The sequence below is a fragment of the Schistocerca nitens genome, chromosome 4 (assembly GCF_023898315.1).
Source record: "Schistocerca nitens isolate TAMUIC-IGC-003100 chromosome 4, iqSchNite1.1, whole genome shotgun sequence".
NCBI lineage: Eukaryota > Metazoa > Arthropoda > Insecta > Orthoptera > Acrididae > Schistocerca > Schistocerca nitens.
The window spans coordinates 171288122-171315146 of NC_064617.1; the positions used below are offsets into that span (position 1 = coordinate 171288122).

At 37.7% G+C, this 27025-nt stretch overlaps 1 protein-coding gene across 7 annotated transcripts in view; it reads left to right on the forward strand.

Annotated features, from left to right (window-relative positions):
- The window catches only part of LOC126253642 (cyclin-dependent kinase 12), a 178531-nt gene that overhangs the window by 20527 nt on the left and 130979 nt on the right, over window positions 1–27025 (forward strand). For 6 of the 7 annotated variants that reach the window (XM_049955141.1, XM_049955143.1, XM_049955144.1 and 3 more), the window contains exons 2-10: window positions 1937–3623; window positions 6100–7529; window positions 11849–12130; window positions 12653–12816; window positions 16736–16932; window positions 17046–17250; window positions 19647–19918; window positions 20713–20892; window positions 21173–21214. In XM_049955141.1, the coding sequence (XP_049811098.1) occupies window positions 1942–3623; window positions 6100–7529; window positions 11849–12130; window positions 12653–12816; window positions 16736–16932; window positions 17046–17250; window positions 19647–19918; window positions 20713–20892; window positions 21173–21214 (4454 nt within the window). In that variant the 5' untranslated portion in view covers window positions 1937–1941. The remainder of the gene's footprint in view (window positions 1–1936; window positions 3624–6099; window positions 7530–11848; window positions 12131–12652; window positions 12817–16735; window positions 16933–17045; window positions 17251–19646; window positions 19919–20712; window positions 20893–21172; window positions 21215–27025) is intronic. The other variant, XM_049955140.1, reaches the window with a different exon arrangement.

Genomic DNA, 27025 nt, shown 5'->3' on the forward strand with positions numbered 1-27025 from the left:
GGCCGGGAAGATAATGTTCTGCTGCAAGGGATTCCTTGGAATTCGACAATAGTAATGGATAAAACAACATACCACTCTGTTGTGATGCATAATGCTCCAACAATGCAGTGGATGAAAGTGGATGTTTTCTCTGGGCACAAAGAAATGTTCCATGAGACAAAAGTTTAACCTAGCATGTATAAACCGAAACTTCATCTACCGTGTCGACAAAGTGGCTAATAGGACAAAGTTTAATCAGGCTTCATCCGTATCATGCTCGTTTAAATCTGACAGAGTATATCGGCCTATGTGAAAACTAATGTGTCAAGAAACAGAAACAAGTTTACACTCAGTGAGATTGAAATGCTGATAAAAGGAGCCACTGCAAATGTTACACAACAGTGCTGGTCAGCCAATACGAAGAAGTTGGCTGAGGAGACGCTGATTTATTAAGGACTGTGACGAGTTTTGAAGAATATGTAACGTTTCCTGTTGTCATGTTAAAATCTGCTTCTCTTGTTAAAACACAGCCGAGTTTGGAAATATTCACCTCACTAACACTGTAATGCAGTTGAAATGGCAACAGAATCCTGAAATAGTGTATTATTAAACTAACAACAGAGTGCAAGTCAGGTCAATGTTTATGAAACAGAAAATTCTAAGTATAAAAGTAAAGATATAACTTCTTCACTTGTATCGTTACAAAACCCACAGCAGTTATCATTTCACCATGGCCTTCAATTACATTATTTATTTGGAAAAATCTGTAATCTCTTGAAAATTGCTGTAGATATGGAAATTCCGCATATTAATCGTTTGGCAAAACAGTCTCGTTTTAGTTATCATTTGCCGAAATCTTGTTTTGATATCACAAAACATTTATGAGATATGAGGAATTGATGAATATTTCATTCTAGTTTTTTCACGTAATGTTGGAGCGCTGTATGCACATTGAATTTTCTCAAGATTGGAAACAGACAGTGATATCCTGGCATGTTTAAAGAGTAATTCAATATATTATCTACATTTAATACACAGCAACGTGTAACCTAACATACATCAAACACAAATTCATAGAGGCATCCAGTTTTCACTGCAAACTAAGAATTTCTTGCAGTAATGTACCTACTAGCGAAATATCACAATAACTGTGACTATTAATGAAATGATATGTGGTTCTTCATGAAGCTGATGACTTAAACCGTAGGATGTGTGAGAATGAGAGTTTATTACCAAATAGTTCGTTTGAGAAAGAGTGCAGATCGGCCAGCTTGCTGTTAATGCAGTCGAGTGACCAGGCCAGGTTCCGCGCCGAGTGGGACTGGCATTATCCTGTGTTCATCTGCTGATGCGCGTTACACATGCTGGCAACTACGCTACCCTCCACTCTCTCCCTGCTGAACTATCAAAAGTCGCAACTTATTTTAAACACACTATAGGTTATACAGCATCTTTTGTACTTCAGCAGCAATATTTGTTTTCACACATGATCATTTATGTAATAATTGTTCTGCTGCATGTATTTTTATTGTTATGTTTTATTATTAGAATCGTTTCACACTCATCATCAGAGACTGTGTTTCTGGTCTATCCTCTCAAGCATTGTATATGCTTATTCAAAATAATAGATAACTTTTATATACATAGACAGGTAATGTAGAATCAATAGTTTTGCTACGAATTTATCGCATTATGGTTTTCATAGCATTTAAGTTACAAGTTTATCTTACTTTGTGGAGGAAGTTTATCTTATTTGATCCTTTTTACTTTTAAGTACTCATAAATTGGTTAAAAATTGTAATGGATTCACTTCTGCTGGCAAAAATTATCAATAGTAAAATCTTGCATATTTTCCTTGCTTAGTGCTCTATTGTGACCAGTGGAGTATCATTATTATGTAACCATGTTTAAATTTCTTAACTTGTACCATTATCACATTTTTTTCCCTTATTTTCAGCTGACATGCCCAGTGGTCGAACATTAGAACGCAATGGAAAGATTGGGGATCATAGAAGACATTCAAATGCATCATATACTAGGTCTGATGGCTCTGGGAGTGACATAGAAGGAGGAAATATGGAGAACACTGCAGACACAGTATCGCGTAACAAGCATTCAAAACATTACAGCAAAGCAAAAGTTTCAGTGAAGAAGAGTCATAAGAGACGACGTTCTCGTGAAAAATCAGTGTCTGTTGACAATACTATTTTGTCTGTGGCATCGTCTGTGGTAAAACCATTAGTGGAATATTCAGATGTATCATCAGAAGCTCTATCTGGACCAGAAGCCGGTGAAATTCAAAGTGACGATAGTGCTCGTGTCAGTTTAAGTGAAGGTGAAGTAAGTCCTCCCACTGGTAAGTCCTCCCACCGCCGCAAGCACAGCAGGAGGGGAAGTAAAGATGATGCTTCGAAATCTTATAAGCACCACTCGGAGCACAAAATCACACAGTCACACGCATCTCCCTCGAGACGGAGCCCCAGTAGAAAAGCTTCAACACCCCATTCACCTTCACCCCAGACACTTAAGAGTGTTAAAAGAAGGGACCACCAGCGTTCTCTTTCACCATTGGCAATGAAAGAATTGCGGCATTGTAAACGTCAAGAACAATCCCCTGTATTAGATAAACGTGTAGATGGTGTTAGAGACATTTCCCCCTCATCAGCGTTAGAAGTGTATAGAAAGATAAAAGATGAAATGCGCAGCTCAAGTGGTAGGCATCGATCTCCTAGTTCTACAAGAAAAAAAGAAAAGAGGCACAAACGTGATAAAGTTGATAAACGAAGAGGAAGCCGAAAATCAAGCAGGAGTCCAGCATCAAGCACTGGAAGGAAGAAAAAGAAGAAACGATACAGAAAATCTAGCCCTGAGGTGTTCCATCGTGAAAGGGTCCTTTCACACTCACCTACAAGAAGGGAAGGAAGCTTTGGCTCTCCTGATGAAGATCTAATACAGCGAAGGCAACCATCTTGGACACGACTGCCTCCAAATGAAATGGAAGGAGCTATATCACCTCCAAGGAAAGCAAAGAACACAGTGTGTTCACCTGAATCTCCTCCTTTTATTAGAAGTCCTACCAGTCCGCGGAATAAGGAATGCAGTGACATGGATATCGATCCATCAGATTCTGAACGTAGTCCATCCCGGCGGTCTGTAACGCCATCACATACGACACCAAGGGTAATGAGACGAGCTCGGACTCCTATCTCATCCCCACATACACCTCCCTTGCCACCAAAAGCATATGAGAAATTAGCATCTTCAAGGTTAGCAGATAGTGATAATACAAGTTGTAGGCAGTCCCCCAGCATAACTGATAGACGGTTGAACACTCATTCAAGATGCACTTTATCTCCAACGGAACGCTCACATACAAGATCGAAGCCAGTTATGATTGATGACGATGATAGACGTGAACATTGGCCTTCCCACTCCCATGCCAGTTCACCGAGAACTATGGGTCATTCCCGTACTCCAAGTCATCATCCTAGTCGTAGAAGTGTTAGTCCATCATACCACAAGAGAAGAAAATCTACACAAAGGGAGAGAGAGAAAACCAGATCTCATCGGCGAGAGAAGGATCGGGATCGTAGTTCCCACAAGACAAGGAGTCGAAGGTCTAGAAGCAGATCACCAATAGCAAGGTATGTGAATATAAATGTTAGTGTTCTTTACTTATTTAGGAGTACATTGTGTTGTTTAGTTTATGCCTGTGCGGGAAAAAGATTTAGAATTATTCAAAATTTAGATTTGTATTTGCATATAAAATGCTACGCAGTGTAAAGAAATTTTGTCTCAATATTTCAAGACTGATCAGAGACAGTGTAATTGAAAAAGTGAAAGGGAAAAATAAAAACAAGTAAGGAATAATGAACAGCACTTTAAAAAAAATTTTTTTTCTTCTGATGTGAGTCGGTTAGTCCCAGAATGAAATTCTGTGACACAAAATAAGCATCTGAAGTAAATGCATTTCATGACATTGAAGTCTCCAATATAGTAAATTACCATAATGGCAAATGTAATCAAGCAGAGCCTTTGTAATGTGTGGAGGATCTTATGTTTACAGATAAGCATGCTGTTCACATGATTTTGTAAGAATTTTGTGCAGTATATTACTTGTATATGCTAGTTGTCATGGACAGTAAAGCTCTTTGAATGCTGTGTGTTATAATAAGAAGGAAAATGTATGTGATTAGTTTTGCTCAGGTTTATTGCCAATGACCTGGTTTCAGATCGGGTCAGGATTGCTTAAACAAGTTGACCTTCAGGTAGATGGAAGATTTGGTGCTCTATCACAGTGTTAGAATTATCAGTAAACTTCACATTTTTGGAAAAGGATATATATATATATATGTGTGTGTGTGTGTGTGTGTTTATATATAAAAACATACATTGAACTTAAAATTCTTTACATAAATAACAGTATACTTAAGTAAGAATTAAAAGTTGTTACAGTATTTTAGCATTTTTCTGTTTTTATGAAAGAGAGTAAAATAGGTAAACAATGAGGTACTGAAAGAGAAAGTAAAAATGAAGAGTAATTCAGGCCCACATTGCTGCTCTCGGCCTATATCAGTTTCAACTTTTTGTCTTGGGGCTAGGATTGTAGACAGTTTCCTTGGTGCCATAATGGCACGCGCTTTCAAGAAACATTTTGTGATAAAGTCACTACAAAGCTTATGAAAGATGACAAAATTATTAGTTGGCATCTTCTTGTCTGAGGCTTCGAGTAAATCATTTTTGAATGACAAAATCCCTTCAGTTTTGAAATCCAGCCTGTCTCCTGTTGTCACAGTTTCAGATGATTCACAGATATGATATACAGTGTACTTTTTTGAAGAGTTAAGGGCAGAAGAGAGACGGTTGTTCAATAATTTGAAATGTGGGTTGTCGTTGAAGGCACTGTTAACTTCATGAAGCCTTAGGTATTTGGACCAATGCTTGTTTGCCCTGAGCAGGCTTTTAGATGTTTGCAGTGAATGTGGGTGTCAATCCTTTCGTATTTGAAGAGAGGATGGTTTCTTTACTTCATGTAATAAAGGTTAACATATTTCCTTAAAAGGCTTAGTGAAAGCTACGAATACTTAAATTTTATTACCCTAAGAAGTCACTGTAGCCAGTTCGGTCAGCAACAAATAAAAAATTGCCACTGAACATTCCCGTAATCATCTTTTGGTTTTGTCTGTGTTTCTTATCAGCATTGGAAGTAATATCTGCAGTTCTGTTTGTACATTTGACTCTCGTCTCTCATTATATCAAGTTGTTATGATTTTATTTTAGTTGACTTTGAAGCTGAAATAAAGCTTTCAGTAGTTCTTAGTTACATTGTTTAATATTTCATGATACTTTTGTAATCTGTTGAGGTACCTAAATGAGGTGAGGTTCCTGATTGGAACTACTGTTGTAGATAGAACACAATTCTTCTTAACTGAGCAGTAAGTAAATAAGAAGGAAATGACTATGAAGAGTAAACTAAATCATAATAATTAAGATACTGCAAATTGTAATAAATGGAGAGGAGAATGGTAAAGCAGAGAATAGAAATGTGGACAGGCAGAGACTGCGGGAGTGAAGTTCAGGGCATGAAGAAAGTTACCTGCAGTTACCAGATTGGGGTAAATTGTGTGTATGCTTCCAGATTACCAGAGCCACAGAAAACAAATTGTAGGTATGATTCTGCAACTATTTTGCTATGTAAGTAATTTCCATGTAGATTCATTAAGATATTTTTTATCCTATATGACATGTTTGTGTACAATCTTAGTTAGACGCTGTAAACAAAATAAAAAGAAATACAATGAGAGAAAATGTGCATACATTACTAGCATAGCTACCTTTGCCTTCCTACATGAGATGCCTGTTTATTGACATGGAACTTTGTTTAGGGAGTTGTATGTTTTGGTTGGTGGAACTACATTGTTTTTCTGTTGATAAAATTTACGCTTACTGTTGTATGTTTTGTGGCATGAACCAAAACATGTTAAGAAATAAAATATTGTGAAGCAGTGCAGGCAGATTTTTTTTAAATCTATTTTTATTTGCAGCATTGAACTTGATCTGACACAGGTGGAGCTTAAAGTGTTTGATTTTGTTGTTTCAGATGTCGCTTTGTTTTCACAGGGTACGTTGGACGCCGTCACGGTCACGCAGCCGCAGTATGCACCGACGACGGCGTCCTTCGAGGTCTCGATCACGTACTCCACCTCGTTTGCGCCGCTGGAGTCGTTCACCAAGCTACCACACACGTAATGTGCGTGGCTCTAAGAGACCACGCTCACGCTCACCGAGGCCTATGACGCCACCACGAAAATCGTACAAGACCAGGAGTCCAATGACGAAAAGCCCTAGGACTCCGAGAAGTCCTATTTCTTCATCTGGTGCAAGTGTGAAGGACCTGCGTGATGCAAAAATGAGTGAAACTAGCCTTTTTGCAGAACTTGTGAAAGACAAAAACACTCGTGAGTTAGCTATGAAGAGACTTGCACAGTTAAAGGAAAAGACTGCTAATAGGGACAGTGAAGTTGAAGAGATAATCATCTTGGACAAAGATGAATCAAGCACTGATACTGTAGAAATAACAAAATCTGTTTCCTCACAGAGCAACCAGACTGCACAGACTGCTCCAGTCACTCAGACTTCACAAACTTCTCAAGCGCAACAGATGACACAGTCAACTCTCTCAGTTGTGACATCACAAGTGTCTTTGCCACCACTGCCACAGCAGCAACAGCAGGTTCCTCATCAAACACAAATTCCTCCACAAGTCCAGATTACTCAGCTGCCACTACCAGTGCACACTCAGCTGCCAAATGTTCCTTATGTCCCTACAGCATCACAGTTAGATGTTAATACTATTCCTGTACCTTCAAATGATGCAGTAAAAATATCCCAGTTTCCACAGACTGACCCCATTCGTAACACCCCTACTGGTACACAGCAATCTGGAAATGCTAATGTTGGTCAGGCATTGCAGGATGCTGGCACAGGACTTGGCGGTAGTTTGGCAGTACTCCCTGCACAGAAAACTTCTGATGCCAATGTGCAGTCAGAGCAGCAGGCAGTGTGTCCTCCTTCAGATACTGTATCTCTTAATGTGGCACCTTCTGGTTATTTACCTCTCCACGGGCAGGAGCTTGCTGTTGTGACAGCTTCACCAAGAAACTCAACTGTGTTGCAGATTCCTACTCCTGCTGCCACTGCTCCTCCTTCAGTAAGTCATGCCACAAGTCAGCTGCCACAGGATCCTACCCAAGTTATTAAGGACCAGAAAGTGTTGAAGTTAGTGAATGAGGTTCCATTAGTGCAGACAAAGCCTGTCTCATCTGATGTCAGTAGCTCGGCCAGCGGAGCAGGGCAAGTAAGCAAACCTGTTATGGCGGATGTTGGTCAGACTCAACAAGCAAAACATAAGGATCTCACAAAACTTCCAATGCCACCTGGTATTAACCAAAGTGACTTTGAGAGTATTGATTCACCTCCAAGTAGATCACCTACTCCAGAGCCAGTGAAACAGAAGGCACTTGGAATAAAGGATTTGCCAATGCCACCAGGTATTTATTAATAATACTACATTTGAAATATTAATGATAAATAAAATGTCATGAAAATCTAATTAAATTGCCTTGTGAATCTAGACTACACATGTTAGAAATTATCATTGTTTCAGAAATCAAGGATTTCATAAATAGTGTGCAGTTGTTTCTTTTGATTTTATATCATATCAGATGCTCACAAACTCTTATAAATAATCTTTTTTAAATTATGACTTTAAAGTAATTGTGGATTTGTAAGTGGGATATTCTTTCCTATCAACATTTGTGTTAACATTATCATTGGCAACTTTTACTGTACTTTCATTGCGCGTACTTGCACGTCTCTCTCTCTCTTTCTCTGTCTGTCTGTGTGTGTGTGTGTGTGTGTGTGTGTGTGTGTGTGTGTGTGTCACAACAGCACATGCTCTGGTATTCTTGCAAGTAGCATTCGTTTACACGCTATAGGTCTAGATGCTTCACTAAATTAAAATTTACAGTTGTGACTAGAAAATGTCTGGTCCTACATTAACCTTACATCGGCTGCCCCAATTATACGTGTAGGAGGAACTTAGGTTTATATTGCCATTCTTTGAACAGAAGTCTTGAAGTATTGTATTTTTGTATCTGTATAGGAGCAGTGATTAATAATGTAATGAGGTTTACCAGATTTGTTTCAAAACATTTTTCACAAACATTTCACTTCTAAAACACGTGGCATTTTATTGAAACTGATGTCTTTCTAGTTGGAATTAACACACAGAGGTGTAAAACTCAAATATACGTTTCTCTCTATTATTGGCTTATCGTATCCATCCCTCTAAGTATTAGACACAGGCAATAGATTAGAACTACATTTGAACTGAAGCAGAGTTGTGCATTCTACATTATTTATATTTCTGTTTGTTTTTAACTTCCTTAGGAGAAATCCTATTTTTTGCAATTAATGTAGCATCCTATGTTGCCTTTGACAAGCAGTTTCTCTCAACTCAACAAGAGTTCTTCATAAGGCTAATAATTCTTTGTGGGCCAGCATTAGAATGAAGTACAGTTTTAGATAACTTTAAACAATTTCTCACAGGTCGCACATCAGTGCAAAATTCTCAGCCATTTCTCATCTGACTTAAGCTTAAAAAAGGTCTCTTTTTCATCCTTGAAAAAGGTCCTTAATTTCACACATTCTTTGAATGTCGAATCTTCAACAACATAAATTTTACATTGAGAGGTCTCTCTTAAAAATTCCAAAGTATCAGTATTAATAAAAAATGGTTTTAAAACATTGTTTTCATTTTCTTCAAAATCAAAACTTGTTAATGTGATGTATAACACACTGCAAGTAACTGGCTGCTTCTTGTTTTGATGTTTCGATATGTTGGTCATTTACTCATTTCAGGATGACTGAGAATGTCATAGAACTATAAAACTGGTCTTCTTTTCTTTGCTTCAGAGATGTTCCAAAGTACCACTTACTGTCAAATAAATCCGAAATAAGCAATATTGTTCACTATACAGCTGAGATGTGTGAATAATGTCATCCTCAAAACTGTTGCTGAGCATCTTTGATGGGCATCGTCCCACAAGGTGATGATGTACCATTTGATTAGTTCAAAGTTCTGCACTATTCACTTTACAGCTGTAGAGGAAATAGTTACAGGGTTGATATGTCTCTTAAAAATATCGTGTCATTCAACTTCCAGCCACCTGCTGTCTGTTGTGCAGCGTCAGTTACATGTTGCCACGATGAAGTTGGAATTTTATTTCCATGTTTTGACATACAGACATTTATTCTTTCCAGAATTTACGCATGCCTTTCGGCACAAAAACTGGTGATATTCGTGAATGATGAAGATGCCGTGCTTTTGATTTCTGCCGCAGTTGAAAAATATGTTTCACTATCATTACTGTAAAATGACAGAAGTTCTGCACAGCTACTTTCTTCATGAAAAAGTGATGAACTACAATTGGAAAGGTTTCAATGTGTCCTTTGTTGGAAACATCTAGAGAAACAATGATAATGAGAGTTGTTCAGCTTCTTAAACGTTTGCTCTTTACAATATGGGCCTATCACTAATTGAAATCAATTTCGTTACCTTGATGAGTCCACTTAAATATTTTTTGCAGCTTTTTGAATCAGGAAATAACAGTGAGGATAAATTGCTGCAGCATTCCACAGAAACATCACCATGAATATGTTTAACGGAATGAAACACAGTGCAGGAAACATTATAAGATTTCTTTGGTAAGCCATGAGTAAACCTTGCGTCACTCATTAGTAAACTCAGTTTACAGTTTCAACTTGTCATTTTATTAGTTTTGCCATCTGATGCCAAATCCTTTTGTAAAAATGCTCTACGAACAGTAAAATGCACATTAATGACAATCAGTTGTTTTGATCAACTTCTGAGTTGCTGCTGAATGTGAGGAAGTTCAGTGTAACAGCTGTTGAGCGTGGGTGTGTCAACGTAGTTCTCTTTGGTGTGAAGGAAGAAATTTTAACTTCATCTGCGTTTACAATAGTACCTTTTGATTTAACTCTCACACAGTGAACAAATTATATTATTATCGTTTTTGGTCTAATTGAGATTTTTATATATTCAGTTGAGCTTTTAGTTGAGAGTTGGGTTTTCACCAGGAAAACGGAGACAACCCTGCCTAAATTGGTGTATTTGACAACCTTGAATGTAACTCGTGTCGCTGTCTTCAGGGATAATGATGAAATGTTTATGGACATGTTTGTTTGACAATACAACTTCACATGTTGTCTAAACAAACCAGTGGATGGCTGAATTTATCGTAAATTTCCAACATCTCCCTCTCTGAATTTAAGTTTCCATCATCTTCCTCTACACTTGGATTTAGATTTGTTGTGGTTTCCTTAGAAAACTTAAGAAAAATGCTGGAATGTTTCCATTGAAATGGGCACAATAGGTTTCCTTTCCCATCCTTAGCTCATCTGAGCTTGTGATCTGTTTCTAATGACATTAAAATGTATTGTTAAAATACAACAATGGGTAGTCCAGGATGGAATAACATTAGTTTTACGAATAGGATAGATTGCTACTCATCATGTAGAGGAGGCACTGAGTCACACATGGGCACAACAAGTACGCAGTTTGGAGACCGTGGTCATGTGCGAGTGAGCTGTGCTTTCATGACTCTGTGTGTGAAAAATCCAGGGTGGAATGTAACAATATTATGAAAAGGACAGTTGCTACTCACCATATAGCGGAGATGCTGAGTCACAGATAGGCACAATAAAAAGACTGTCACAAATATAGCTTTCGGCCAGTAAGACCTTTGTCAAAATTAGACAACAGACAAACACTGCAGTCGTGTATGCGAGTTGCGTTTGCGTGTGTGTGTGTGTGTGTGTGTGTGTCTGTAGTCTAATTTTGACGAAGGCCTTACTGGCTGAAAGCTATATTTGTCACAGTTTTTTTATTGTGCCTATCTGTGACTCAGCATCTCCACTATGTGGGGAGTAGCAACTTTACTTTTCATAATATTGTTATTGTTAAAATCTGTTGCTCCTTTTCTTCCAATGTTTCCATTGTTTCTATTTCCAGTGACACACCTGTAATCACTTGTTTATTCTGATACCTTTTGAAATTGAATGCAATGTTTAGAATAATTTTTCTGGGAGTGTCTTTGCTAGCCTCCCTAGCTCAGTTCTGTGTGATAAGAGACTTGGAGTATTAAGGAACTGTTATTTCCTCATCTATTCAGAACATTTTAGAAATTGCTTCCTAAGAGTACATTTATCCATATCATCAGTGGAATATTTATTGTGAGGACTTTGTTTCTTCCTCTCATCTTCTTTCTTTTTTTGGGGGGAGATATTTAAATGATGTTGTGCATGGTACAGTGTCCACCCTCATCAACTTAACTTTAACTGTTTGCCAGGATGTTCCATTGATAGCTTCCTAAGTATGCAAGAGAACTGCTGTGAAGTTGGGAAGTATGGAGAGGTACTGACAGAGGAGAAGCCGTAAGAATGAAGAATGAGTTGTCAGTTCTGCCTCGATAGTTCAGTCAGTAAGACTATTGCCCATGAAAGACAAGATTCTGGGTAGGTTCCAGTCTGGCACACAGCTTAAATCTGCCAGGATCTTTCGAAGTAGCACTCACTCTCCCGCAGAGTAAAAAACTCGTTCTGTTTGCTTATAACTTTTTCCACAATTACTTTACATGTGCACCTCTTAGAACTGAGTGTCCAGTTCAAGTGACAGGATTGGTTCACACTTCAGTTCAGGTTGTGGCGTGAAGTACTCTTCTTTGTGTGATTTTTCAGATAAACTAAAACTCAGGGAAAGCATCTTGTAATAGATTTGTTTTCACAGTCGTTATGGACTCTGAAGACCTCAGCCCAGAGGAAGATGCACCAGCAACACCTCCACCACCCGTGATGGTAGAAAAGGTGAAGCCAAGCAAAACATTGCCGCGGCCCAAGCTGAAGCGTCCCAAAATTTTGCACCGCCGCCGAGTGAAGACTGCCAACACGACCATGTCAGCAACTGGTGGCAAAGATTGGGGTGAAAGATGTGTTGACGTATTTGAAGTAATGGCACAGATTGGTGAAGGGACATATGGCCAGGTGTACAAGGCAAGAGATAGGAGATCAGGTATGTTTGCTATTGTAATTTTCTGTGCTGAAATGTTAGTCCTGTAACAATATGTAGCTATTAATTGTAAGCTGTGAAATTATATTCTAGTTTGTGCATTTAAAAAAAATAATTGTTATCTTCCTCTTTTTGTCTGTCTTTCATGTGTAAGCCTGTTGCTGGTTGACTCTCCATTCTTACCAATGCTGATTTGTTATCTTGTAAATTTTTTTTAAATTTTTGTCCTCAAAATAACAAATTTGTTTTTCGTATGTGTGTGCCTTAAAACTGATTTATCTAAAATAGTGTAAAAACATTTAATTTGTCTACAACAAAAGAAAAAATGAAAAATGAAAATTGGCTAATGCTATACGTTATTTACTACGATTACAACATTTTGTGTATTTTAAGAAAAGTTTTGGACAAAAGGCAGCCGTGGAAATAAACAGATTACACAGACTTGTAGTATCGTGCACTGCTTAAAGAAAAATTTATTCCTATGTGATGAATACATATAGTGTATATATTTTTTTATTTTTATAGGTGACTTAGTTGCATTAAAGAAAGTGCGACTTGAGAACGAGAAAGAAGGTTTTCCTATCACAGCTGTCAGAGAAATTAAAATTTTACGTCAGCTCAATCATAAAAACATAGTTAATCTCAGAGAGATTGTTACTGACAAACAAGATGCCCTGGATTTCAGGAAGGTATATGCATGCAAATGTATTTAGAAGAATTTTTAAAAATATAGATACTCTGGGGTTTTCTTTTTAAAACTAATTTGTGATTGGGTAGTACTAAATCTGTCATTCAAAAGTAATCATCTTACATCTGTTTTAATGTCACTTTTCTCTTCCTCTGAATGAATGTTGCATGCTTTTAAGTAGTGTTATTTGTTTATCAGTGACACTCTGCATGAAATAATACTAATCTGTATTGTTCATTTTTTCCCTATGCTGATTTGTGTGAAATATTATTGCAAAATGCCACGATATATGCTATGAAAACAGGTACTATATTGTGCAGAATTCAGTAAATACTCACAAACATATATAATAAACTATTGGAACTCATAATTTATACACATACCCACAGTTGTGAGAGAACTACATTTTATTTTACTTCCAGCTTTGGTTTTTCAGACCATTTTCAGGCTCAAACCTAACACTGTCCTTTGTTCACTTTATGATTTCCAGACAGGTTCTCCAAGTCAGTCAGTGTCAAACATTCCTTAAATCCCATATGAACAAAAATACACTAGATATATTTAATGGGTGGCATGAATTACACATATTTAAAAATACGTTTGTAATTGTCCTGTACAACATATAATATCTAAAAGTAATGCTATTTAATCTGCTGTTATACACCAGTTGTGTTCTAGTTTTCATTCAGAAAGAAGTGCTACAGATCAGATAATATCACTCATGACCTGCATAGAAGAAGGCTTTCAAAAGAATTTTAAAAAATCACTTGGTTTATAGATGATGCAGTTTGGAGACGTGGCTACAAACTCATTAAAATAACCCCATACAGGAAAGAAGTCGAACTAATTAATAATATGATTGATGGATGGTCATCCCGGATCATGCTAGGCAACAGGATAAGCTCTTCAAAGATGCTAAGTGATGGACAACCTTGGGGATCTGTCCTTGCCCTACTCCTGTACATATCCAGTGTGATTGAAACTAGATCTCATAAGCTTGGATATGCTGATGACTGTTTGTAGGCAGTGAGACATATAAATTTTGAAGAAGCAGAAGCCATCTTAACATCTAATCTGGTGATAATGGGAACATACTTTCGGAGATGGAGACTAAAACTAAACGCCACCAAGAAAGAGATGACTTGCTTTCATTTGTGCAACAGCCCATTGAATGGGCAGCTCCTAGTGTATTTTGGTGACAGACTACTTCACAATCTACACCCTGAATGAATGTCTACGGGCTATGTTGGATTGGACACTGTCCTACAAGAAGCATCTGGAAAACACCACTGCGAAGATATGGGCTATGAACGTCATTCTACATAAGCTGTTTGGAACAACCCAGGGTTTCTGCTGTTGAAACCCTTTACAGTTCAGCACTTGGACTGATCTGCTGGGACTGATGACCATAGCTGTTAAGTCCCATAGTGCTCAGAGCCATTTGAACCATTTGAACTGATCTGCTCTACTGCGGAATTTGGTGCTCCTGTGTGGCTTAGTAGTGCACACACACAAACACTCTATGCACAACTGAACAATGCTGCGAGTATTATCAGTGGTACACTAAGATCAACCTCCCTGTTGGATGTCTGTGTATATTGAGCCACATTCCACCCTCTGGGTCTTGACGAAAAGTAGCTCTACTCCATGAGTTTAAACACATACAAGGCAACCTGCAACTCCTCCATCAAGACACAGTTTTTGTAGAAAGCAACTATCTTTGACCAAGAAAACCATCCATGAAAACAGCCATGGAGCTGTACACATCTCAGTTAAACTTAACAGGCTCATAGATATGAGATTGGGCAAAGGCTTGTCCTCCACATTGCCAGAACTTGCCCTGCATGAGAAAGAAGCACCTTTGCCTTTCACCACCCACACACAACATGGATAATGTTCAACAGAATATGCACCAATCGTGGCAGAAGCATTTACTCTCTTCACAGGTGGTTTAAGGCTTCATCTGTAAAATGAGATTTTGGAACAGGCATGCAAACTGTTCGTCACATTGCTATAGAATGTCCCAACAGGGCCTATCATGGATCTTTCAATGATTTCCTGATGTCAACGATTGGTGCAACTGACTATATTAAAAATGTAGATGTTTGTTTGTCAATTACTTGTTACTGTGTGTAGTATATTTAATATTGTGCTTAGAAACCATACAGTAAGTAAAAGAAATGAATAAATAGATATGTTTTGTCATGCCTCATGAATATTCAGGAGAGTGTGGAATGTTCATGAGGAGTGCCTGAACATTATTCACCCACAACAGCCACCTAGATAGCATGACTTCTTGACAGTGCGTGTTATGTTGGGCAATTACGAAGGTATTGTCAGATGTGTATGTAGTTCATATTGCCCACTAAAAGTATGCAGGGTAAAGTTTTTGTTCAAATGTGATTTTAAGGAACTTTTGGTATAGATTGACAGGATAGACATCCAGAATGAGATTTTCACTCTGCAGCGGAGTGTGCGCTGATATGAAACTTGCCCGCGAAAGGCAAAGGTCCCGAGTTCGAGTCTCGGTCGGGCACACAGTTTTAATCTGCCAGGAAGTTTCATATCAGCGCACACTCCGCTGCAGAGTGAAAATCTCATTCTGGAAACATCCCCCAGGCTGTGGCTAAGCCATGTCTCCGCAATATCCTTTCTTTCAGGAGTGCTAGTTCTGCATGGTTCGCAGGAGAGCTTCTGTAAAGTTTGGAAGGTAGGAGACGAGGTACTGGCAGAAGTAAAGCTGTGAGTACCGGGCGTGAGTCGTGCTTCGGTAGCTCAGTTGGTAGAGCACTTGCCCGCGAAAGGCAAAGGTCCCGAGTTCGAGTCTCGGTCGGGCACACAGTTTTAATCTGCCAGGAAGTTTCATTTCAGGATAGACATGTTTTCAGATCATAAAGTGAATATACTTATGTGCACTGTGGTGGTGATTTTGTACCTAAATATGATATGAAAGACTGCAGCAGTTTGGAAAGTAAATGGAACTCACCTAGCAACTGTCAGTGTGTCTGTATGAGTCTCATGCAGACTTGCAACCTGGCATAAATAAGTTGTATTGCTACACTGAAGTGTTATCAACTTCTATTAATAAACATTGATTGCAGTATAGCTTTAAGGACAGTTCTATGTCATCAATAACAACCTGTCTTGTTGTAGCCAAAGTTTTAAAATTGTGAATATTGGATGATATGAATTACATACAATTGTATAAATCAAACAATGGAAATCCAAGATGGAGTGTAACAATATTATGAGAAGGAAAGTTGCTATTCACCTTATAGCGGAGATGCTGAGTCGCAGATAGGCACAACAAAAAAGACTCTCACAATTATAGCTTTCGGCCATTGAGGCCTTTGTCAGCAATAGGCAGACGTGCACGCGCACGCACACACGCGCCCAACTGCAGTATCAGGCAACTGAAATCACACTGCAAGCAGCAGCACTGGTGGATGATGGGAGTGGCGACTGGGTAGGGGTAAGGAGGAGACTGGAGCAGGTAGGGGGAGGGATAGTATGGTGGGGGTGGTGGACAGCAAGATGCTGCAGGTTAGGCTGAGGGCGGGGTACAGGTGAGGAGGGTGAGGGGGGCGAAGTTGCGGAAAAGGAGAGAAATAAAAAGACTGGGTGTGGTGGTGGAATGATGGCTGTGTAGTGCTGGAATGGAAACGGGAGGGGCTGGATGGGTGAGGACAGTGACTAACAAAGGTTGAGGCCAGGAGGGTTACGGGCACTTTGGATGTATTGTTGTATAAAGTAGGATGTATGATAGTATAAGCTGAATTGTGGATGATTTTCAGAAATAAGTTTACTTCTCAGTTTGAATGCAAACCAGAAGTATTTGAGTGATTTTTGCGATTTAAATATTTTGTTAGAAATTTAAAATTTTATGCATATTTCATGGGAGTTTTGTCATTGCTTTTCAGGATAAGGGATCATTCTACCTCGTTTTTGAGTATATGGACCATGATTTAATGGGTCTTCTGGAGTCTGGCATGGTTGACTTTAATGAGGCCCATAATGCTTCCATAATGAAGCAACTACTCGATGGTCTGAATTACTGTCACAAGAAGAATTTCCTACACAGAGATATAAAGTGTAGCAACATTCTTATGAATAACAGGTAATTACATTAGCTAAAAGTACTTTGAGGAAGTAAAACTGTTGTCATGAAATGATTTAGATGAGAGGAAAAGTAATTTAGTTTGATTGTAGATAAATTATTTGTACTTTTAGGGGTGAAGTGAAGTTAGCAGACTTTGGTTTGGCAAGATTGTATAATGCTGATGATAGGAAAAGGCCCTACACAAATAAAGTTATTACACTGTGGTACAGACCGCCAGAGTTACTTCTGGGTGAAGAGCGATATGGACCTGCAATTGATGTATGGAGCTGTGGCTGTATTCTTGGTGAACTCTTTGCAAAGAAACCCATGTTTCAGGTATGATTATACAAATCGCATATTGGAATTGCCCGATGTTATGACTTAATTTTGAACATCAGTTTGCATGTTGTGAAATGTAGTTGTAAATGCTGAAATTTGTTTAATTATTGTATGCAATGGTGTATTGTCTAATTGTGTAATTTTTTCCTTAATGATTGAAGTTGCTTGTGGACACTTAATTACCTCAAAGTATGGTTGGTATTACAGTATACTTCTGATTATTCATGGTAACATGGTAATGTGAGGGAGAGGAGGCACAAATAATCGAAAAAAATGAATAATACGGATATTTTCAAACATCTATTCTTTGTTCGAAAGTTTATTCAAGTTCTGTGCATAGGTACCGTAGGTGTGTTTATTTCTTAAAATAGTCTGTGATATTGGTCTGCTTCTGAGAGGAGTTAACATTTCTTTGCGCAGTGTTTCAAATTTTTTTTCAGTAATGTCATTATACTGAACCCCATCCTCGGCCCATATGATTTAGAAGAGTATAGACACATTGCTATGTGGTACAATGACTGACAAGGTCACTGTCTTCATCCCCACTTTCACATTCCTCTTCTTTATTTTATTGTGAAGCAGCAGTTACAAATTCAGTGTTACTTACGTAGTGGAAGCTGGGTTCATCTGCATTGATCTTCAGCCACTTATTCAAATTTACTTCATTGACATATTCGGAGCCATTTAAACTGCCTGTCAGATTCATTATTTGTACAGTTGCTGTTATTCGTCACTAAAACCTTCAAAATCACTTTCTTGTACACCTGAAAGAATTTTCTCTCTGATCAAAATAGTGTATGTGGCTTGACTTCCTGCCAGGCATCAGAAATCCCTTATATGTCATCTAGAATTGTCAACTTCTTCCAGAATGCCACATAATTAATAATAATAATAATAATAATAATAATAATAATCCTTGGTCCATTGGCTGTATAATGGTAGTCATGTTATGAGCTAAAAACTTAGTTTTAATGCGATGACATCAGATAAGAGAATCCTCTTATCGAGATGTGAAGGAACATTATCAAGCAATGGACCGGCCAACTGTGGCAATCTTTTCTTTTCTAGAAATCACCAAACTTGTACTACAAAATGTTTGTTGAACTAGTTTTTGAAAATTTCAGTAGCCATTCGTGCTCTTTTTTATTTGTAATAACACACAGGGAGATCCTTAGCTGTGATATCCTTGAATACTTTGGGTTTATTTGGCTCTCCAATCACTAGTAGTTGCACCTTTTGGTTTCCAGAAGCATTAGCGGTGCACAAAATTGTAATGTGTTCTTTAGACGACTTATATCCAGGAACACAAACTTCGCTCTTAAAATCAAGAGTTCTCGTGGTAGACATTTCCGATACAGACCACTTTAGTCTGCATTATAAATTTGGTCTGGTTTGAAATTCTCTTGTTCCTAAAATTTCCGGAACCATTCCTGAAACTAATCGGCTGCCGCAACATTTGAACTAAGCCACTCTCCTTGCCCAGTAAGTTCGTGAAACTTGTGACTTTGTTTCACTCTGGATAACCGTCTAGCTGAGTGTTAAATTCTCCCTCTAATAACTTTAGACCTTCATGAAAAAAATTAGCGTTTGTGGCACACATTGCACTGAAACAATCACATTTCCTGACAAAAATCTTGTGTTCTGTGCTTATTCTCTGGAATGTTCTGAACGATCTGCATACCAGTGCAGTAATCGGCACTCAGTTTTGCAGCAGTTTCTCCCTTCTCAAGTCTTTCAGTTAAGTCTTGTTAAGTTTTATTTTAATCTCATCTCTTATTTTTTTCATTTCTCCTTCAGCACTTTTTACAGATTTCTCTCCACTTGCTTTGTGGACATGTACATGGCCATTAACATCAGAAAACAGAGTTTGTTTTCAATTTACACGGAACAAGGTGGCCGATAGCAATGAAGATGGTGCACTGTTGTCATTGTTTAAACAATGGAAATAGCCTTATTGTCATGCAGTAGGTTGTTTATTGCTTTTTGCTAAAGAAAAACATTCCACATTTTTTAAGATGTGTGAATAATCTGCAAACCAGATACTTTGCACATGAATAATCTGGAATCCACTGCATTTGCAAAAATGTTGAGAATTAGATGAGTAGTCAGTCTCAAACAATGAAAGCAAAAATTGTTTTCATATTGAGAGATAGGCAAAAGAACAGTGTTTCTTCATACTCAGTTTCCGCTTTCTTCAAGTCTCTCCTATCTCACTTTTTCCCTTTTAAAAGTAAGTGGTGTGAGGTACCCAGAGTTGTTACATATGTTGATTTCAGTTTGTAGGGTTTGAAATATTGACTTGTGTTGTTTAACTATGAATTATATAATTACAGGAAAAATGATGCAATATTTAATTTTTCATTTTTGATTAAATAGAATTTTTATGTGTGTAGGGGAATGTGGAGCTAATGCAGCTGGACATTATCTCTAGACTTTGTGGTACACCAACACCAGCTGTGTGGCCCTCTGTAATAAAATTACCATTGTGGCATACACTGAAGCCGAAAAAACCACACATGCGGCGGTTGCGTGAAGAGTATGAAATGTTTATGCCCGCATCGGCCCTTGATCTGCTAGATAAGATGCTTAGACTTGACCCTGAGAAGAGAATCACAGCTGAAGAGGCTCTCAAATCAACATGGCTGAAGAATGTGTGCCCTGAAAAGTGAGTTAAAATGTCTAATTTTGCATTTTAATTAATGTAACAAAATGTGAGATATATGCCTGATTTTTTCTCTCTCTCTCTCTCTCTCTCTCTCTCTCTCCCTCTCCCTCTCCCTCTCCCTCTCCCCCCTCCCCCCTTTCTTTCTTTGCTGTATTTTAATTCGTTGAATTAGAGGAGAAACTACAAATTTATGAAGGTTTGTGCATTCTGTTTTAACTGATTTCAGACAAGTATGGCTTACATTTTAAATTTTTTGTTATACCTGCCATACATTTTAACATTGATGATTTGTATAGCAGAGCAGTTAGCTCGTATTTTTCTGAGCACAGTGATGAGCTGGCCATGTATCTATATTTGTTTCCTTTTATATTTGTTCTTTGTGTTAAAGTATTTATTATGGGCAGCCCAAAGTTGGGTTTGTGTTCCAAGGAATAATTTTAATACACATTTTAAATAGCTATTTATTATTAATTACTTGTTATACCTATATTTTTCTCATAATATTTTGCTCTGAATATTAGAAATACCACCTTTAGGTCTTCAGAATCTATATACTCATTGTAATTGTCAGTTTGTATACACTGCACCCTGTGTTGATGCAGCAAAGATCCTCTTGAGTATTAGAAAAGTGTTCATACTGGATTGCTACTCTGTACGTAATAGCACAGCACTCTTCTATATATATTTTACCATTATTGACTGGGGAGCTGTCTGTTGATTCCCATGTTACAATTTTAGAATTAAAGGAATGTAAGTGATAAAATGTCATAACAGGGACTACAATTCTGTTTCAGAATGCCTGTGCCTGAACTACCTACGTGGCAAGATTGCCATGAATTGTGGAGCAAAAAGCGAAGACGACAGCTGCGTGAACAGCAAGAATCTCTTCAGAATTTGCCCCCTGGTAAACCTTCTACCTTGAAAGAAAAGACTTCGAGTAATAAATCTTTTGAGGAGAGCTTTGAAATGGGAGGGTAAGTATGGTTCAATGTCTGCGAACCCATTTTCTTTCCTGATATATTGTGGGCATTACATTTTGTCATGTTAAATGCAGTTGAAAGAAAAGAACTGTATACAACAATTGTAAAGTTGTCAAAGTGCTGTAATTTTGGATTTTAGTTTTCATTGCAAAATAGTAAAATTTTTTATTTTCAATGTTCATTTTGTCACCAAATTTATGATTTTCTTTTATTTAATTTTCTATTCAATTAGATGTTTGTTAAACTGAGAAACTGTTGGCTGATATGCTTACAGATCTGCCAACTGTACCCCTTCGAAGCAGGCAATGTCTGACAGGTAATTAAAATTGTAAATAACTTAACTGTGGGTTCTAATTAATGGCTGTAATGGGAAATACTTTCTGTTTTGTATGTGTGCTAATTTATGTAGGTTTGTGCAAGAGTTGTCCAGTTAATATGTGAATTGATTTCATTTCATAGTAAACTTTGTGGGTACAATGATTGAAATGGTATCTTTCTTTACAGTTTAGATAAAAATTATAGCATTATTTCCAACGATCTCAATAGCACTTTGAGCTGTTCATATTGTTCTTTGCATTGGTCCTAAGAAATTCTAATTGATAAAGTTCTAATTATATACTATCTTAATGTGAGCCAACACTTTTCACGTAATTTATTCTTTATGCATAGTTAACTCTTAAACAGTGGTATTGCCCAACAGAATAGATGCTGTGTTGACATGCACCACTCACATTAGTGCACTGATTGCAAATTATGGATGATGGCAAGCTTTATTCAATTCATTTGAATAGTTGTATAACATCTTTAATTCATTGGAGTTACAAGATTTTCAAACAGTTTAGTAGAGAGAAGCTTAACAGCTTAACATAATATTCCTGCTGTCTGAAGTCTTTTTGATCACAGGCATATACATTAACAACAACATTGTGTGATTTCATTTAATTGAAGGTATAGTTTCATCTGCTTACTACCCTGTGGGTGAAATTAACTGCAAGATTTGATTCAGCTGATTTCCTTGCTGATACGTACTACTGTCATAGGTCTGAAAAACATTGTAGTCAGCTCATCATTGTTCACCCAAGTTAAACTGTGCTTTCCTTGTCAACAGTGTGTAGTGTGCCCTTGTTGCATTCCCAAATTCTAGAGTTGTATGATCCACTTCAGGTCAGTTCCTGCCCTAGTCCACAGCGTGAACTTGTCAGTAACAACTACATTTAATTCGGTATAAATACTATTCTAAATAAATCTTTGTTACTGCTGTAAAGAAAGGTGCTGTTCAAAATGCAACTTAAATTAGAAAAGATAGAAACAATGTGCTTGCAGAACAGCACATTCAGACACTAACACATGTACAGGTTTTAGAAAACAGAAGTTCCTTTGATTGACAGTGAAAGGAAGAGGGTGTCTGCATGTGGACATACCACGAGAACAAGTTTGATACTGTTGCATGAAGTGACATGGACACTTACTGGCTTGTTCTATGTGTACATAGGCTTGTACATGGTTCTCACTCATTCATTACAGACATTCTGTCCCTATTTGATACAGATCATGTAACTGTCTCCAAATGTCTGCTGGTGTGTTGATATGTATGTTACATGTGCTGCAACATGTTGCATAGAAGTTATCTGAACTTTGCTTGATAATGACTAAAAATTCAAAGTTTTTTAACAGCATGTAAATTTGAAAGTTGTGGCGCTTATAATGGTCAGCATTTTCCTTTGAAAAATATATTGAGGCTCTGGACTCGTGTACAAACAAAATTATAAAGAGGATAGGCTGGAGAAAATTTGGCTGACAAAGGTCAGATGGAAATCTACCCAAGATGCAAGCTGGAGTGAGTCCTGCTGTGCCTGCCATGCCTGTAAATATCTGTTGTGGTCTGTACTTTCCTCTCTCTCTTTTTCTTGTTGGTTGCTTTTTTTCAAGACTGAGAAGTTGCAGGCTACATGTAATAATTTTTATAGGTCACTGGAAAAATCCGCATATACAGGGTGTTACAAAAAGGTACGGCCAAACTTTCAGGAAACATTCCTCACACACAAATAAAGAAAATATGTTATGTGGACATGTGTGCGGAAACGCTTAATTTCCATGTTAGAGCTCATTTTAGTTTCGTCAGTATGTACTGTACTTCCTCGATTCACCGCCAGTTGGTCCTATTGAAGGAAGGTAATGTTGACTTCGGTGCTTGTGTTGACATGCGACTCATTGCTCTACGTTTGGGCAGGCATTGTTGGTGATGTCTTGATTGGGCCCCATGTTCTTCCACCTACGCTCAATGGAGCACGATATCATGATTTCATACGGGATACTCTACCTGTGCTGCTAGAACATGTGCCTTTACAAGTACGACACAACATGTGGTTCGTGCAGGATGGAGCTCCTGCACATTTCAGTCGAAGTGTTCGTACGCTTCTCAACAACAGATTCGGTGACCGATGGATTGGTAGAGGCGGACCATTTCCATGGCCTTCACGCTCTCCTGACCTCAACCCTCTTGACTTTCATTTATGGGGGTATTTGAAAGCTCTTGTCTACGTAACCCCGGTACCGAATGTAGAGACTCTTCGTGCTCGTATTGTGGACGGCTGTGATACAATACGCCATTCTTCAGGGCTGCATCAGGGATTCCATGCGACAGAGGGTGGATGCATGTATCCTCGCTAACAGAGGACATTTTGAACATTTCGTGTAACAAAGTGTTTGAAGTCACTCTGGTACGTTCTGTTGCTGTGTGTTTCCATTCCATGATTAATGGAAAGTAAGCGTTTCCGGACACATGTCCACATAACGTATTTTCTTTCTTTGTGTGTGAGGAATGTTTCCTGAAAGTTTGGCCGTACCTCTTTGTAACACCCTGTATAAAATAGATGCGAATTGTGCCTCAAAATGTGAAAGCATGAAATTAACGAATAGATATTGTTTCATAGGGAATTGTATGCAGAGGAACTTTATTATAAGAGAGACCTCGAAATAGATTTGTTTTCCACATGTTAATGTAGAAACCAGTTTTTGGTTACTGGTATTGTACATCATCATCTGGCGAACCCAGTTTGGAAAGATAATGTGTGTATGAAACTCTTTGCAAAACAAAAAGTGCATGAATGCAACAGTGTATCAATGTGTTTGGTACTCTGGTGTCATGCTAGTTATGGGCAGATGAATGGTCTATTTGTTATTCAAGCTAACTAAGCTGACACTCACTGTGGTGTCTGATGGGAATGACTGAAATTGGGAAATACGTTTATGGTTGCTTCCATCAGCCACTGTGCTGAGTGCCAGCTTACTTTGTGCAAATAGTAAGATATGTGCTGTGTAAGGCAACATAGTAGTCAGCTATAGGACCTAGCTTGTAACATTTTATAACAAAGAAACATGCACTTCCATTTTTTAGCTAAAATCCAAACAGTGGTGTAATTCGGACACTTTCAATGTGGCAAATTATGTTGTGGATATTTCAAACAGTGGATGTTCTGTGTACCACTAGAGGTCAGGCCTAAATTATCTTGTTAATAATACTCTGCCAACCTAAACAGTCAGTTGTGCAGTAGCTGATCTTGAGTGCTTTGTGTTGTGTTTTCCTCGTTGTATTCCTTTCTTAATTTGAAATGAGTGAAGTGACTAATCCTGGTCCATCACGGATTTCGATTACAGCCCTTACAACACCAGCGTAGATCAATGTTCGCTGTGACAATTAGTCAGTTCTGCTTTTGCAAACATGGGGTGTAGGCTCCTACCCTGCAAGAGGGAGCAGGGCTTGTTTCCCTTTACCAATCCTCTCCTCCCTGGCAGTCAGAAGTGTAGTTTATGTTCACAGCCGGCTGCCACTACATAGTGTATACACTGTGCACTTGAGTGATTGGAAAACAAAATCCGTCAGATTTCTTGACTGCACTGAAATTCATCCCTTAGTGTTCAGATAGAGCTACTTTTGGTTCTACTTCTGTGCTAAGTGCCTCGTCATTTCCATCTGTAGTGTTGTCAAGCATGGGTTGCATGGCTAGGAATGCCCACCGCAGGTTTTGTAATCATCGAATTGTGCAGGAAAAGACAAATATTGTCGAGAAACTCTTTAAATAAAGAATGTATTTAGTTCAACACAACAAACACTTGTTGTAAGGTTAAACACAGCCAATGAAGAAAATGGAACAAACACTTGTTATAAGATTAAGCACAGCCAATGAACAAAATGGATGCCATTTTGAAGAAAAAAGCACTTTTTTAACAGTCTATTGACAAGAATGGATGCTATATTTTGCAGTAATCAGACTAATTCATGGTGATTTGTTATTCTTCAGATGAAATCAGTGCCAATATTCACTGGACACTACTTGCACATGTAGATGGAACTAAGTGTACTGTCAGTCTTGCCTCATATTGTATTACTTTGTTTTGTTCAAATGCATAACTTACGGTAGTAATTTATATTGGCAGATTGACTTCTTGTTTTATCAAGCAATTGATTTGTTGGTTCTAGTTAGTTTAAGAGGAATATAAATTCAAATGGTGATGGTGAGAAAATTCTTATAATTTTTGCTATAAAGCCTCAATTTTACTTATGAATTTTGCTATAAAGCCAAGTTGTTGCAGTTGGCAAGAAGTATTGTTGGGAATATGAAGATGGTTTGATAAGTTTGGTGAAAAAGCAAGAAAAAATGTTTGTTTCGTAAACAATTCACCTTGCTTTTTGACATTGTCTCCTTTGACGGATATATACTTGGTCCAGTGATCCTCCAGCTGGAAAAATAGGTTCTGTGAAACTTTGCAAAATACTCCTTGATGGAAACTATCACGTTTGGCGAATAGGGTGGATGAGGAACTGATTCAAAGTTCATTTCATGCACTTGTTATCGCTGATGTGTGGGATGGTGTATTATCCTGATGAAAGTGCACTTTTTTGATCTTCTTTCAAACAATGCAAGTTTCAGATGAACCAACGAAGAAGCATAATATGGCCCAGTTGTGGTTCTAAAAAACAATAGCCATCACCTTACCAGCTGACAAAATGGCTCCTTCAGTGCACTTTCAACACCTTTTACCTATTGTTTTTACTGATGCTTTGGCTCTAGTGTGCAAAATCAATGCAAAATGTCTTGAGGATTGCAATTAAACATCACCATAGGTTGTGCTGAAATGTGTCTGATTTGGTTTTGTGTGACTGAGTAATGCTGCACCCACTTTGCAAATTGCTTTTTCATAGCCAGTTGTCTGTACAGGATACTATGCATTTCTCAGTTGAAATGCCAACTGTCTCAACAATCTCACAAATTTTTATTTGTGGTTTTACATTACCATATCATGGATTTTGTCAGCGGTTTCCTTTGTGGTGACCTTAATTTGACAGCAAGAGTGCATTTCATCTTTGGTAATTTTGTGCCCATGTTTAAATTCATTAACCCAAAAGTAAATTGTCTTAATTGATGGTGCAGTGTCTGTGAGAACTTCATCCAGTTCTGTTTTGATTTGTGCGGTAGTCCAACGTTTCAAATGAAAATGTTGAATAACAGTGCAAAACTTGGTTTGGTCTTCTTTCCTGAAAATATACTTACATATCAAACCATCCTCATATAATTACACAGCAATTTGCTTTGACTTTGGCTTTTGAAACCCAAGATGAATAAATAGTGGAAATGCAGTTTGTCCTTTTAAGTTTAAGTTTTTATTTGGTAAGCCAATTTAGTAAACAGCCAGCAATATAAAATAACAACAAGAAGAAGCAAGTCACATATCAAAAATCTGTTACTTTTTCCTTAATATTTAGAATTTGGGTACAAAACACTTTCACAGACACTCTTGTCAAAAATTGTTAATACATTAAATTTCAGGCATGCAGCTGTATGAATTTACATGGCTGCATGCGAAAAATTTAATGGCTTATTCATTAAACCATGAAAAATGGAAAGCGCACAATTCTGTTGTTGATCACCTGTTTCCATGAAATGTTTAAATTGGCTTCTACATTTTATGAAATCGATATTTGTTTCTTTGTAATTTTAGAATTGTCCATAGTATATTGTGTTTTTATGTGATAAATTCCCTTGTTTTTATTTCTTACTGAATTTTCATTAATCTTCTGTATACTCAATTTAAGTTTTAAATTATATGTGTTGTTAATAATTGAGTG